Raw genomic sequence first — 15,288 nt, 5'->3', positions numbered from 1 at the left:
TCACGAAGTGACTCGTGAATAAGAGGTTCTGCCCCTTCGCTCATGAGGCTGGATTATAAACCAGAACGTAGTTCTCTAAAAGGCACAATGGAATTTCTACTTTTCTAGTAATTATGTCAGTGGGAGGCCTCTCTGGAGCTCAATAAACTCCTCCTGCCCCCATGCAGTCTCTCTTCTAGTCAGCACTGAATAAAGTCTGTCCAACTCCATAGCATTAATTTTCATATTTATTTATTAAAAAATGTCTGTCGCCCAGGCTGGAGTGCAGTGGCGTGATCTCGGCTTACTGCAACCTCTGCGACCGAGATTCAAAAGATTCTGCAGCCTCAGCCTCCCGAGTAGCTGGGATTACAGGCGCGCGCCACCACGCCCGGCTAATTTTTGTACTTTTAGTAGAGACAGGGTTTCGCCATGTTTGCCAGGCTGGTCTCGCACTCCTGACCTCAAATGATCCACCCGCCTCAGCCTCCCAAAGTACTGGGATTACAGGCACGAGCCACCGAGCGCCCGGCCTTCACCCATTATTTGTCAGGAAATTTCTGGCCAGCCTAATATTTGCAGGTGTTGACGTAACTAAAAAACTTCTGTCTTATCCTGAAGAAATGCTCTTGCACGACTGAACTAGCTTCACAGGCACAATTCTGCACCGTTTCACTGCTTCACCATAGCCAGCCCTGAAAGGCCTCAAGCGCCGGTTTCCTCTCTTTGGTCGCACCAGCCAAAGCCAGAACTTCGCACAAGGCTGGGGAAAAGGCCGCCGGAAAGCCTCTCCTCCGCGCCCAGCGCCACTGCCGCCTTCGCGGAGAGCTTTGCGGAAGCGCGCTTGGGTCCCGTCACATGCCTGCGACGTAATCTGCCAATGGGCAGCAGCGCTTGCTCACGTGACACGTGCAGGCCAATGCCTGGCGCTCGTGCACTAGGCTCCTGGTTGCTAGGCGACCTCAGCCCGATTATGGCGGCTGTAGTTTATCCTTCTTACGTAGCTCTGCGAGGTGCGGACGGCTTGGATCCCCTCCAGCGCCTGCGAGGGCTTCTCCTGGCTGCCGCTTGCGCTCTGGCGAATGTCCGGAGTGGCAGCCCCCTTCGAGGCTTGCACGAGGGCGTCCTGGCATCCGCGGTCAAGCGGGCCCTGCTGCTTCTGGGGCTGACCCTGTGGCTGGCGAGGCCCGGTCCACTCAAGGACGCCCTGCTTTGGCTTGCTCAGCCCAGGAGAACCCGGGTCGACCCTGTGTCGGGCAGGGGTGTGGCTGAGGCAGTGGTGGGCAGGGAAACTAGTGCCTGCCTGGTGGTAGTCCCAGGCATGGAGCTTCCTGCAGACCTTGTGGCTTACTTCAGGTTTTGTTGCTTTGGCCACCGAGGAGGAATGCTTGCCCCAAGTGGTTACTGTCTTGAATAGTTGTTGAGTGAAAGGTAATGTGTTTCCATTAAATGTATATACGTGTATGTATATGTGTGTGTGTATATATAATATATATTCCCATAAATGAAAAGACTTAAATATTATTTTGGGTGGAGGGGGGGTGTTAATGTATTTTGCATAAAAAAAAAAATTCCCGTTGGCCGGACTCAGTGGTTCACGCGTCTAATCCTAGCATTTTGGGAGGCCGAGGCTGTCGGATCACCTGACGTCAAGAGGTCAAGACCAGCCCAGCCAACATGGTGAAACCCCGTCCCTACAAAAATAGAAAAATTAGCTGGGCATAATGGTGGGTGCCTGTAATCCCAGCTACTCAGGAGGCTGAGGCGGGAGAATCACTTCAACCCAGTAGGCAGAGGGTACAGTAAGCCGAGATGGCGCCATTGCACTCCAGCCTGGGCCACAGAGTGAGACCCCGTGTCAAACAAACAAACAAACAAAAAATCCCGTCTTTGGGATATCTAATAACACTGGCAATCTTTTTGCTCTTCAGGATTTTCAGTCTGGAAATCGTTGTGGAGTGCCTGGGACTTGTATGTAGCTCACTGTTTATTAGAGGGTTTGGTATTTCACGTGTACTTAATTTATATTTGAATTGGATTTTACTTACTTTTCTAATCAGCAGTCTGTGAACTAAAGTGAACAAACAGGTTTCAGTGCCCTTTGTTTTCAGACATAAGGAAACTTGACCGGAGAAATTACAGTCATGCGATGTTTAACAGAGATAGGAGAAATGCATCTTAGGTGACTCTATTGTTCATTGGAATATCGTAGAGTGTACTTTTTTTTTTGAGACAGGGTTTTGCTGTGTCACCCAGGCTTCAGTGCAGTGATGCCATCACAGCTCACTGCAGCCTCAACCTGCTGTGATCCTTCTGCCTCAACCTCCTGAGTAGCTGGGATTTACAGGCATGCATCACCATGCCAGGCTAATTTTTTAAAAATTGTTATATATTTTTTGTATATTTTAATTTTCTTTTTATAGAAAAAGGGCCTTGCTATGTTGCTTAGGCTGGTCTTGAACTCCTGGTCTCAAGCAGTCTGCTCTGCCTGCCTCAGCCTCCCAAAGTGCTAGGATCACAGGTGTGAGCTACTATGCCCAGACCACACCGGCTGATTTAAAATTTTTCTATATAGACAGGGTTTCTCCCTCTGTTGCCCAGTCTGGTCTCCAACTCCTGGGCTCAACCAGTTTTCCTGCCTTGGCCTCCTGAAGTGCTGGAATTACAGGCATGAGCCACTAAGCCCTGCCCATAGAGTGTACTTATGCAAACCTAGATGGCATAGCCTATTACATACCTAGGCTATATGGTACAGCCTGTTGCTCTTAGGCTGCAAATCTCTACAGCATGTTACTGTACTAAATACTGTAGGCAATCGTTTTTGTTTGTTTGAGACGAAGTCTCACTCTTGTTGCCCAGGCTGGAGTGCAGTGGCATGGTCTCGGCTCACTGCAACCTCCGCCTTCTGGGTTCAAGCAATTCTCGTAGCTGGGATTACAGGCCCCTGCCACCAAGCCCTGCAACCCAGCCTGGGTGACGAGAGCTAACTTTTTTTTTGTATTTTTAGTAGAGATGGGGTTTCGCCATGTTGGCCAGGCTGGTCTGGAACTCCTAACCTCAGGCGATCTGCCCACCTTGGTCTCCCAAAGTGCTAGGAATATAAGTGTGAGCCACTGCACCCGAAAGTGTTAGGATTTTTTTTTCCTTTTTTAAAAAAATTTATTTTATAACTTTTTTTTAAAGACGGGGTTTCGCCATATTGGTCAGGCTGGTCTTGAACTTCTGACCTCAGGTGATCTGCCCGCCTCAGCCTCCCAAAGTGCTAGGATTACAGGCGTGAGCCACCACGCCCGGCAAGTGTTAAGATTATAGATGTGAACCACTGCACCCGGCTGCTGTAGGCAGTTGTAACACAATGGTTAGTATTTTTGTATCTAAACATAGAAAAGGTACAATAGGCTGGGTGCGGTGGCTCACACCTATAATCCAAGCACTTTGGAGGCCAAGGTGGGCGGATCACCTGAGGTCGGGAGTACAAGACCAGACTGACCAACATGGTGAAAACCCGTCTTTATTTAGAAAAAAAAAAAAAAAAAAAAAAAAAAGGTACAATAAAAATATAGTATTGTAATCTGATGGGACCACTGTCATATATGCAGTCTGTTGTTGACTCAAGGCTATGTGACTTGACTGTGCTCAATGTATTGCATGGAGAGAGTCAGTGCTTCTCAAACATGAGTGTGTGTAGTAACCACTTAGGGATCTTGTTAAACGGCATATTTGGATTCATTAGGTCTGGAGTAGGTCCTGAGAATTTCTGCACTTCTGACAAGCTCCCAGGTGTAGATGATTCTGCCGATCTGATGCGTGCCTCAAATAGCAGTAGCCCTAAGTGACACGGTTAATAGCACAGTTGCTTCCTTTCCATATTTGATTCTTATGCCCAAACAAATTCTTAACATTTATGAAATTTCAGTTACATATGAAGAGAAAGTCATAGGATGGAAATGACAAATAGTGTTACCTAGATATAACTTTTTTTTTTTTTTTTTTGAAAAGAGTTTTTCTTGTTACCCAGGCTGGAGTGCAATGGCGCGATCTCGGCTCACCGCAACCTCCGCCTCCTAGGTTCAGGCAATTCTCCTGCCTCAGCCTCCTGAGTAGCTGGGATTACAGGCACGCGCCACCATGCCCAGCTAATTTTTTGTATTTTTAGTAGAGACGGGGTTTCACCATGTTGACCAGGATGGTCTCGATCTCTTGACCTCGTGATCCACCCGCCTTGGCCTCCCAAAGTGCTGGGATTACAGGCTTGAGCCACCGCGCCCGGCCCCTAGATAGAACTTTTATAGAGGATTCATTTTGCTGATTTTATTATTTGACAATCTCTAATTCACAATATTAGAAATAATGGTTTTAAAAGTCTCAAGCTGGCCAGGTGCAGTAACTTGCACCTGTAATCTCAGCACTTTGGGAGGCCACAGCTGGCAGATCACTTGAGGTCAGGAGTTCGAGACCAGCCTGGCCAACATGGTGAAACCCGTCTCTACCAAAAATACAAAAATTAGCCAGGCATGGTGTAACCAGCCTGTAATCCTAGCACTTTGGGAGGTTGAGACAGGAGGATCACTTGAGCCTAGTCTGGGAAATATAGTGAGACTTAATCTCTACAGAGACTGTAAAGAATTAGCTAAAGATCATTAAATCAGTTATGATTCCTTAATGAGTAAATTAAAAAAAAGAATTAGCAAAAGAATTAGCAGGGCATGGTGACATGCTCCTGTACTCCCAGTTTCTCGGGGGGTTCAGGCAGGAGAGTCACTTGAGCCCAGGATGTCAAGGCTGCAGTAAGCCGTGATCGTGTCACTGCTCTCCACCCCAGGGTGACAGCAAGAAAGGTTTTATTCAAATAGAGAGGTGAAATTCTCCCTGACATTGAAGTTCATACTTAACTTAGAGGACCCATACATCTGTAGTTGACTCATGCTGACTGGCCAAGTATCCCTAGCCCTTTGGTTCTTCAAAAAGTTTCATCGGATGAGTTCACCCCTACTGTTCTTTTATTTTTATTTCAGACATGTGGCCTTGCTCTGTGGCCCTACTGGAATGCAGTGGCACGATCACAGCTCACTGCAGCCCTCAACTCCTAAGCTCAAGTGATCCTCCCACCTCAGCCTCCTGAGTAGCTAGGACTGTGGGCGAGCGCACCATGCCGAGCTAATTTTTGCATTTTTTGTAGAGACAGGGTTTTACTATGTTGCCCAGACTGGTCTTGAACTCCTGGGCTCAATCAATCTGCTTACCTTGGCCTCCCAAAATGCTGGGATTATAGATGTGAGCCACTGCAACGGCCAGAGGTCACCCCTACTGTTCTGAATACAAAGACTAAGCAGTGAAGACTAGCCAATATTTGCTCTATTTACAAGAGAAGAAATTTCAGATGACTTAAGAAAAATTAGACATCCAGGAATGCAGCACAGTGATTAATAGAACTGACAGGGTTTCATTTATGTAAAAGCTTATGTAAAGTATTTTATTACCATTAGAAAACATTTTAATGGCTTGGGAAGGTAGCTCATGCCTGTAATCCCAGCACTTTGGGAGGCTGAGGTGGACAGATCACTTTGAGACCAGCCTGGCCAACATGGTGAAACCCTGTCTCTACTAAAAATACAAAAATCAACTGTGTGTGGTGGTGCGTGCCTGTAATCCCAGCTCCTCAGGAACCTGAGGCAGGAGGATCTCTTGAACCCGGGAGGTGGAGGTTGCAGTGAGCTGGGTGACAGAGTAAGACTCCGTCTCAAAAAAAAAAAAAAAAAAAAAAGCAAAGACAAGATTTGAAGGTTGTACTGTATCTAAATCAAAGATCTTTGACTTAGATACAGTATTGTGATTTTCTTTTTTTGAGACGAAGTCCTGCTCTTTCGCCCAGGGTGGAATGCAGTGGTGAAATTTTGGCTTACTGCAACCTTTGCCCCCTGGATTCAAGGGATTTACTCGCCTCAGCCTCCTGAGTGACTGGGCTTATCGGCATGCCCCACCACACCTGGCTAATTTTTATATCTTTAATAGAGATGGGGTTTCACCATGTTGACCAGGCTGGTCTCAAACTCCTGACCTAAGATGATCCACTCGCTTCGGCCTCCCAAAATTCCGGGATTGCAGGCATGAGCTACCATGCCCAGCCATTTATTAATTTTTGATAGCTTCTCTTGCTATTTCTTAAAGTTTACTAATTTTTTAGCAGCGTTTAATATATAGTTAATTCTGTCCTTGGTGATTTTCATTTCAGACATTACAGTTTTCATCTCTAGAAGTTCAATTATATTTTTTGCATCTCCCATGTATCTCCCTAACAGTTTGAACCTATGGAATCTAGTCATGGCAACTGTTTTAATGTCTTTGACGCGAATTCCAACATCTGTGTCACTTCTGGGTCAGCTTTATTTTATTTTATTTATTTTTTTTGAGACAGAGTTTCGCTCTTGTTACCCAGGCTGGAGTGCAATGGCACGATCTCGGCTCACCGCAACTTCCACCTCCTGGGTTCAGGCAATTCTCCTGCCTCAGCCTCCTTAGTAGCTGGGATTACAGGCACGCGCCACCATGCCCAGCTAATTTTTTGTAGTTTTAGTAGAGACGGGGTTTCACCATGTTGACCAGGATGGTCTCGATCTCTTGACCTCGTGATCCACCCGCCTCGGCCTCCCAAAGTGCTGGGATTACAGGCGTGAGCCACCGCGCCCGGCCTGGGTCAGCTTTATTAATGACTGACTTGTCCCCTCATCATGGGTCATATTTTCTCATCTCTCTATATGCCAGGTAATTTTTGATTATATGCCAGATATTATGAATTTAACTTGTTTGGTGCTAGATGTTTTTATATTGCTATAAATCCCCTTGAGCATTGTTGTGGGGGGGCACAGTTAAGTTACAAAAAAAAGTTTGATCCTTTTGGGTCTTGCTTTTAAGATTTGCTAGGAAGGGCAGGGTGCAGTGGCTGATGCCTGTAATCCCAACACTTTGGGAGGCCGTGGTGGGCAGATCACCTGAGGTCAGGAGTTCGAGACCATCACATGTTGAAACCCCATGTCTACTAAAAGTACAAAAATTACCTGGGAATGGTGGCAGGCACCTGTAACCCTAGCTACTCAGGAGGCTGAGGCAGGAGAATCACTTGAATCCAGGAGGTGGAGGTTGCAATGAGCTGGGATCATGCCACCGCTCTTCAGCCTGGGCGACAGAGTGAGACTCTGTTTCAAAAAAAAAAAAGATTTATTAGGCAGGACCAGAGCAATGCCAACTTTAAGGCTAATTATTCCCCTGAGGCAAGACCTTCATAAGTACTCTTTCCAATGCCCCATAAATTATGAGTTTTTCCAATCGGGATCATAGGAGTAGGCACTGTTCCCTCTAATCCAGTGGTCCCCAGTCTCCAGGCCTTGGACTAGTACCAGTTGGTGGCCTGATAGGAACTGGGCCGCACAGCAGGAGGTGGGTGGCAGGTGAGTGAGCATTACTGCCTGGGCCCTGTCTCCTGTCGGATCAGCTGCAGCATTCAGTTCTCATAGGAGCACAAACCCTATTGTGAACTGTGCACTTGAAGGATCTAGGTTGCCCACGCCTTACGAGAATCGAACGAATGGCTGATGAACTGAGGTGGAAGAGTTTCATTCCGAAACTCCAAAAAGGTTAGGAACCACTGCTGTAATCCTTTTACATGGTTCTTTCTCCAGCCTTGTGTAGTTTTCTTACACTTGTATCCTCAGCAGTACTCTGCTAAATGCTAGAGGGGGACCCTTGACAGATCTCTGGGGTACTGTCTGAACAGCTCCCTTTCTCTGGTACTCTGTCCTTTCAGTCTGGCTGCTTGGTGTCCCTGGACTCAGCTCTGTCTCCTGGGGGATTCCACCAGGCCCTTCCTTACTGTGCCCTTCCTGCACTAGAGCCTGGAAACTCTCAAGGCAGTAAGTTGGAGCAATAATAGGGCTCACCTCATTTGTTGTCCTTTTTTTCAGGGATTACTGTCCTTTGTGGCCTGATATTCAGTGTCTTGAAAACTATTTCTTACATTTTTTGGGGTCTATATTTTGGTTATTTACATGGGAAAGTAAATCCAGTCCCTGTTTATCTTCACTTCTGGAAGTGGAGGTCCAAATATCACACCCACCTGGTACACGTTTACCACCCCAAACCACTGAATATGGAAACTGTTTTAAGTGAGGTTGTATACTATTGAACTCACATCCGGTTACTTCCAGGGGAAGACAGCTGTTATCCTGCCTTGGTATCCCTGACAGACTTAACCAGTGCCTGGCACTTGGCTTGGCATTCACTGAACGCTGGAGAGCATGAATAAACTATTTTGAGCAAACAGCTGTTGATCAGCTTATGGTGTTTTCTTTCATTTGTTGATGGGCTTTTGCAATTTTCTTTTTGCCTGCCAGCAGCAAAAGGAAGCCAGGCAAAATGGACATTTCTGGGACTTGTTACTCATGATTGTAATTATGTACAAAAATGCACCCTTTAAAAAGCTTTTTTTATAGGCACGAGGGAACTTTTGGGGGTGATAGAAATGTCCTAAAACTGAGTTCTGATGGTTGCACAAGGTTACTAAAAATCATCAAATTGTACACTTAAAACATGGGTGAATTTTGTGGTATGTAAATTACACCTAAAAAAGCTTTTTAAAAAAGCTTATCTGAAAGATTTCCAGGCATTTTAAGGTGAAAAAAGGACATTGCCAACCAATTTGTACAGGAGAAATCCAGTTAAGGGCTGGGCGAGGTGGCTCATGCCTATAATCCTAGCACTTTGGGAGGCCAAGGCAGGTGGATCACCTGACGTCAGGAGTGCAAGGCCAGCCTGGCCAACATGGTGAAACCCCGTCTCTACTAAAAATACAAAAAAATTAGCTGGGTGTGCTGGCGGGCACCTGTAATTCCAGCTACTTGGGAGGCCGAGGCAGGAGAATCACTTGAACCTGGGAGGCAGAGGTTGCAGTGGAACCGAGATTGTGCCACTGCACTCCAGCCTGGGGACAGAGTGAGACTCCATCTCAAGACAACAACAACAATAAAAAAGTGAAGTTAATTTGGCTGGCAATTCTGCTGCCTGGAAGATTGAGACTCTGGTGAAAGCTTCAGGCTGCTTCCACTCATGGCAAAAGGCAGAATTGAGCCAACGTGTTGTGTGCAGAGATCAGGTAGCAAGAGACAGCGGAGGTGCCAAGTTATTTTTAACAACCAGCTCTTGTGGAAAGGAACAGAGTGAGAACTCGCTGCCCTCTTCCCCTCAACAAGGCACTGCTTATTCCTGAGGGACCTACCCCCATGACCCAGACACCTACCATTAGGGAGTAAAAGTTCAACTTGAGATTTGGAGGGAATAAACATCCAAACTTTAGCAGTGTCTTACAATTTAGCTCAATTCTGACACTACCTGGAAATAGCATCAGGTCCCACAGGTTACTGGCTTATTCCCGTAAGACTGATCCACTTCAGATACCAGGTGCTAGTCCCAGGTTGTCACCCATACTTCTTGCAGACTTGCTGTAAATTAGAAGTCCCCACCATCCCCTCCTCCTCGGGTTTGATCATCTGCTAGGACAGCTCACAGAACTCAGAATGGTTTAACCAGATTACCATTTATTATGAAAGAATACAATGTAGGAACAGCCAGTGGAAGAGCTGCACAGGGCAAGGAGCATGGGAAAGGATGTGGAGCTTCCATGCCCTCTTCAGGAATGCCACCTCCCCAAACCTCCATAAGTTCACCACCTGGAAGCTCTTTGAACCCTATTCTATTGGGATTTGATGAAGGTTTCATTACATAAGCATGATTAATTAAATGACTGGTCATTGAGCTGAGTGTCTCGGCACTTCAGGAGGCTGAGGTGGAAGAATTCCTTGAATTCAGGAGTTCAAGACCACCTTGAGCAACATAGGGAGACCCTCATCTCTACTAAAAATTTAAAAAAGTTGCCGGGCACGGTAGCTCAAGCCTGTAATCCCAGCACTTTGGGAGGCTGAGGCGGGTGGATCACGAGGTCAAGAGATCGAGACCATCCTGGTCAACATGGTGAAACCCTGTCTCTACTAAAAAAAATACAAAAAATTAGCTGGGCATGGTGGCACGTTCCTGTAAATCCCAGCTACTCAGGAGGCGGAGGCAGGAGAATTGCCTAAGCCCATGAGGCGGAGGTTGCGGTGAGCCGAGATCGCGCCATTGCACTCCAGCCTGGGTAACAAGAAGCAAACCCCGTTCTAAAAAAAAAAAAAAAAAAAGTATCTGGGTGTGGTGGTGCACTTGGTCCTAGCTACTAAGGAGGCTAAGGTGAGAGAATCACTTGAGCCCAGGAGATTGAGGTTGCAGTGAGTGGTGATTGTGCCACTGCACTCCAGCCTGGGCAACAGAGCAAGATCCTTCTCAGGAAAAAAAAATCCTAGTACTTTGGGTGGCCAAGGTGGGAGGACTGTTTGAGCCCAGGAGTTTGAGACCAGCCTGAGCAAAATTTGGCCAAGGTGGAAGGATCATTTGAGCCCAGGAATTTGAGCCCCCTTCCCCTCAACAAGGCATTGCTTATTCCTGAGGAATCTACCCCCAGGAGATCTAAAAGCAGCTTGGGCAAAGTTTTGAGACCCTGTCTCTAAAAAAATATTTTTTAAAAATTAGTAGGACATGGTGGCACTTGCCTATAGTCCCAGCTACTTGGCTGGGGGGAGGGGCGGGAGAATCTCTTAAGCCTATGAGTTTGAGGCTGCAGTAAGTTTTTTTTTTGGTTTTTTTTTTTTTTTTGAGACGGAGTTTCGCTCTTGTTATCCAGGCTGGAGTGCAATGGCGCGATCTCGGCTCACCGCAACCTCCGCCTCCCGGGTTCAGGCAATTCTCCTGCCTCAGCCTCCTGAGTAGCTGGGATTACAGGCACATGCCACCATGCCCAGCTGAATTTTTGTATGTTTAGTAGAGACGGGGTTTCACCATGTTGACCAGGATGGTCTCGATCTCTTGACCTCGTGATCCACTCGCCTCGGCCTCCCAAAGTGCTGGGATTACAGGCTTGAGCCACCGCGCCCGGCCCTAGGCTGCAGTAAGTTATAATCAGGCCACTGCACTCCCATCCTGGGTGACAGAATGATACCCTGTATCTAAAAAAATATTATTTTATTGGATAATTGGAAGGACGAATGAGATAAAACATGTCAAATCTTGAATTCAGAAAGAAATTGGGCCGCAAAGGCAAGTCATAATAAAAGAGAACAAGTTGGTGTGTGCCTGTAGTTCCAGCTATTCAGGAGGCTGAGCAGGGGCTCACTTGAGTCCAGGAGTTCCAGATTGTAGTGTGCCATCTTTGCGCCTGTGAGTAGCCATTGTACTCTAGCCCTCCAGCCTGGGGGACCTAGCAAGACACAGTCTAAAAAAAAGAAGAAAAAAGAGAATATTTATCAAACCATTGATTTTATACCATAGAATGTATCCCACGTTTTATTTGTATATGATGTCCATCTTTGTACTTCAGTCATTAATTCTTACCTTCCAAAAATGTTTAATCGTGTTTTTCTGGTTTTAATCGCCCAGCACAAATTGGCTTATATTTGGATTTGTCTAAACAGCATTTTTCCACGTCCTTGAGCTTTGTGCCACTTTAGAACCTTGGTTTGAAGCTATGGTCCTGTTAATCGTCAATTACCGAGTATTCATTCTGACTGATAACTTGAGTCAGATCTATATACCCACAGCATAATTAACAATCAGCTCTTGTATTTGTCAATGCTTCCTTCCTTTCTAAGGACCAGGTTGATGGTGAACACCATCACTGGAAAATCAGGAAAGGTTATAGTCCCCACTTTGCAGAGGAAGAAGGGCTACTCGGAAGCTGGTGACCTCCTTAGGACAAGAGAAATGCCATCTAAAAGAAGTGCATAGGTGACTGGTTGGGGCTTGAAAGAAATCTGAATATTATCTTTTTCTTTTCTTTTTTTTTTTTTTTTTGAGATGGAGTCTTGCTCTGTTGCCCAGACTGGAGTGCAATAGCGTGATCCTGGCTTACTGTGACCTCCACCTCCCAGGCTCAAGCAATTCTGCCTCAGCTTCCTGAGTAGCTGGGATTACAGGCACCTGCCACCATGCCAGGCTAATTTTTTATATTTTTAGTAGAGACGGGGTTTCGCCATGCTGGCCAGGCTGGTCTTGAACTCCTGACCTCAGGCGATCTGCCTGCCTCGGCCTCACAAAGTGCTGGGATTACAGGCGTGAGCCACCGTGGCTGGCCCTGAATATTTTCTTCAATAAAAAATTAAATGGTACAAAGATAACATTAAGATAACCATTGTGTGATAAAACTTGAGATTTCAGAATGAAATTAGATTGACTAAATCTTTTTCCAGGTGATGTGGGAGGTGACATAAACTGTGTCACCTGACTGAATAATTGAAGGAGAACTTGTCTATTTCCTGAATTCTTTTTTCCTTTGTTAGTTGATCAAGAAGCAGTTTTCTGTGCCCTCTCCTGGCTTGATTCTAAAACTGCATAACATTTAGCCTCACTGGGTGGGTCTTTGAGATAAATTCATGCTCTTCCCTTCCTTTCTCCTGCTCATAGGAGGCTCATTTTATTTTCTTTTATTTTATTTATTGAGATGGAGCTTCACTCTGTTGCCCAGGCTGAAGTGCAGTGGCACGATTTTGGCTCACTGCAACCTCTGCCTCCGGGCTTCAAGCCATTCTTGTGCCTTAGCCTCCGTGTGTGTGTGTGTGTGTGTGTGTGTGTGTGTGTGTGTGTGTGTGTGTGTGTGTGTGTGTGTGTGTATTTAGTAGAGATGGGTTTCACCATGTTGACCAGGCTGGTCTCAAACTTCTGGCCTCAAGAAATCTGCCTGCGTTGGCTTCCCAAAGTGCTGGAATTACAGGCATGAGCCATTGCACCCGGCCTTTTTTTTTTTTTTTTTTTTTTTGAGACAGAGTCTCACTTTGTTGCCCAGACTGGCATGCAGTGGTGAGATCTTGGCTCACTGCAACGTCCATCTCCCAGGTTCAAGCAATTCTCCTGCCTCAGCCTCCCAAGTAGCTGTGGTAGCATGCGCCACCACACCCAGCTAATTTTTTGTATTTTTAGTAGAGAAGGGGTTTCACCATGTTGGCCAGGCTGGTCTCAAACTCCTGACCTCAAAGGATCCACTCACCTTTGGGGTCAGGATTTGAGCTGGGATTACAGGTGCCCACCATCACTCCCAGCTAATTTTTGTATCTTTAGTAGAGACAGGGTTTCACCATCTTGGCCAGGTTGGTCTTAAACTTCTGACCTCAGATGATCTGCCCGCCTCAGCCTTCAAAGTGCTGGGATTACTGGCCTGAGCCACTGCACGTGGCCTTTTTTTTTAAGACGGAATCTCACTCTCACCCAGCTGGACTGCAGTGGGAAAATCTTGGCTCACTACAACATCCATCTCCAGCTTTAAGCAGTTCTCCTGCCTCTTCCTCCCAAGTAGCTATCATAGCATGCACGACTACAGCCTGCTAATTTTTGGTATTTTTAGTAAAGAAGGGGTTTCATCATGTTGGCCAGGCTGGTCTCAAACTCCTGACCTCAAAGGATCCACTCACTTTGGTCTCCCAAAGTGCTGGGATTACAGGTGTTAGCCACTGCGCCTGGCCAATAAGTGTATAATTTTATAGGCAAAGTGAGCAGAATACTGGGGATTTTGACAAGCTTTGATGTCACAAAGACTCTTTTTTGTTTTTTTGTTTGTTTTTAGAGATGGGGTCTCTCTGTTGCCCAGGCTGGAGTGCAGTGGCTATTCACAGGCGGGATCCCACTACTGATCAGCATGCGAGTTTTGACCTGCTCCGTGTCTGACCTGGGCCGGTTCACCCCTCCTTAGGCAACCTGGTGGTCCCCCGCTCCTGGGAGGTCACCATATTGATGCCGAACTTAGTGTGGACACCCGATTGGCATAGCACACTATAGCCTAGAACTCCTGGGCTCAAGCGATCCTCCCGCCTCAGCCCCCGGAATAGCTGGGACTACAGGCATGCACCACCGCGCCCAGCCGTTTGTTTTTTTTGAGACAGAGTCTTGGTCTGCTGCTCAGGTTGGAGTGCAATGGTATGATCTCGGCTTACTGCAATCTCCGCCTCCCAGGTTCAAGCAATTATCCTGCCTCAGCCTCCGGAGTAGCTGGGATTACAGGTGCACACCACCAAGCCCAGCTGATATTTATATTTTTGGTAGAGATGGGGTTTCACCATGTTGGCCAGGCTGATCTGGGACTCCTGACCTCAAGTGATCTGCCTGCCTCAGCCTCCCAAAGTGCTCAGGTTATGGGTGTGAGCCACCGTACTGGGCCAGAAGGATTCTTTGCTTGGCCAAACTTTAGCACCCCTCCCAGCTTTTTGGCTATAAATTTCCACTTGCTGTTGTAAACCCAAAAGGTCTGAGACAGGTCTCCATCAATTTTCAAGTTTATTTTGCCAAGGTTGTGGATGTGTCTGGGAAAGACACAAGCTACAGTGGGATCTGTGGCCTGCACTCTTTCCCAGGAGGATTTGGAGAACTTCAGTATTTAAAGGGGAAAAAGTGGGCAGGAGGGGAAAGAGGAACAGCCAATTATTTATAAAATTATTCAGAAAATCTACTTTATATTAAATAAAGTAAACATAGAGTAGAGGAAGAAGTCAAATATGCATTTGTCTCCTTGGCAGGGGCAGGGGCCAGGGGTGGGGGAAATGATCTCCAGTCTTATCTTTGTCTCTTACCTGTGAAAATAAGCTGTTAATTTACATTGTCAGGATGGAGAAGGCCACCTGGGGAACTATGTGGCCTCTTGAACTCCTGACCTCAGGTGATCCACCCGCCTAAGCCTCCCAAAGTGCTAGGATTACAGGCGTGGGCCACCGCGCCCGGCCTGGAACTGTGTGGCCTCTGTCTTGCAGCTACCTGGTTAGGAACAGCAACAAAAAAAGCAATTTTTTACACACTCAGTTCCCAAGCTTAACTTTTCCCTTTGGCGTGTGTCTGAGGTCCCGAGATTTTCTCTTCCTCTCACACTGTGTTGAGCTGAGAGCCCAGTCTCTCTCCTCAGCTACAAGATTCCATGTAGTGGTCACTATCCCTGTCTCAAGGGTCCTGAATAAAGTTCTCCCTAACATGCTTTAACAAGTATCATTGCTGGGCGCGGTGGCTCAAGCCTGTAATCCCAGCACTTTGGGAGGCCGAGGCGGGTGGATCACGAGGTCAAGAGATCGAGACCATCCTGGTCAACATGGTGAAACCCCGTCTCTACTAAAAATACAAAAAATCAGCTGGGCATGGTGGCGCGTGCCTGTAATCCCAGCTACTCAGGAGGCTGAGGCAGGAGAATTGCCTGAACCC

At 46.7% G+C, this 15,288-nt stretch overlaps 1 protein-coding gene across 1 annotated transcript in view; it reads left to right on the top strand.

Annotated features, from left to right (window-relative positions):
• Positions 1 to 956: 956 nt before the first annotated feature.
• AGMAT (agmatinase) overlaps positions 957 to 15,288 on the top strand; it is a 36,837-nt gene continuing 22,505 nt past the window's right edge. Inside the window, exons 1-2 of the mRNA XM_032300490.1 lie at positions 957 to 1,410; positions 6,279 to 6,355. Of these exons, the coding sequence (XP_032156381.1) occupies positions 6,288 to 6,355 (68 nt within the window). The 5' untranslated portion in view covers positions 957 to 1,410; positions 6,279 to 6,287. The remainder of the gene's footprint in view (positions 1,411 to 6,278; positions 6,356 to 15,288) is intronic.

The sequence above is a fragment of the Sapajus apella genome, unplaced genomic scaffold, assembly GCF_009761245.1.
Source record: "Sapajus apella isolate SASKATOON/1434 unplaced genomic scaffold, GSC_monkey_1.0 scaffold43, whole genome shotgun sequence".
Taxonomy (NCBI): domain Eukaryota; kingdom Metazoa; phylum Chordata; class Mammalia; order Primates; family Cebidae; genus Sapajus; species Sapajus apella.
Note: the sequence above shows the minus strand (reverse complement) of the source record. Positions and strands in the feature narration are given on the sequence as shown.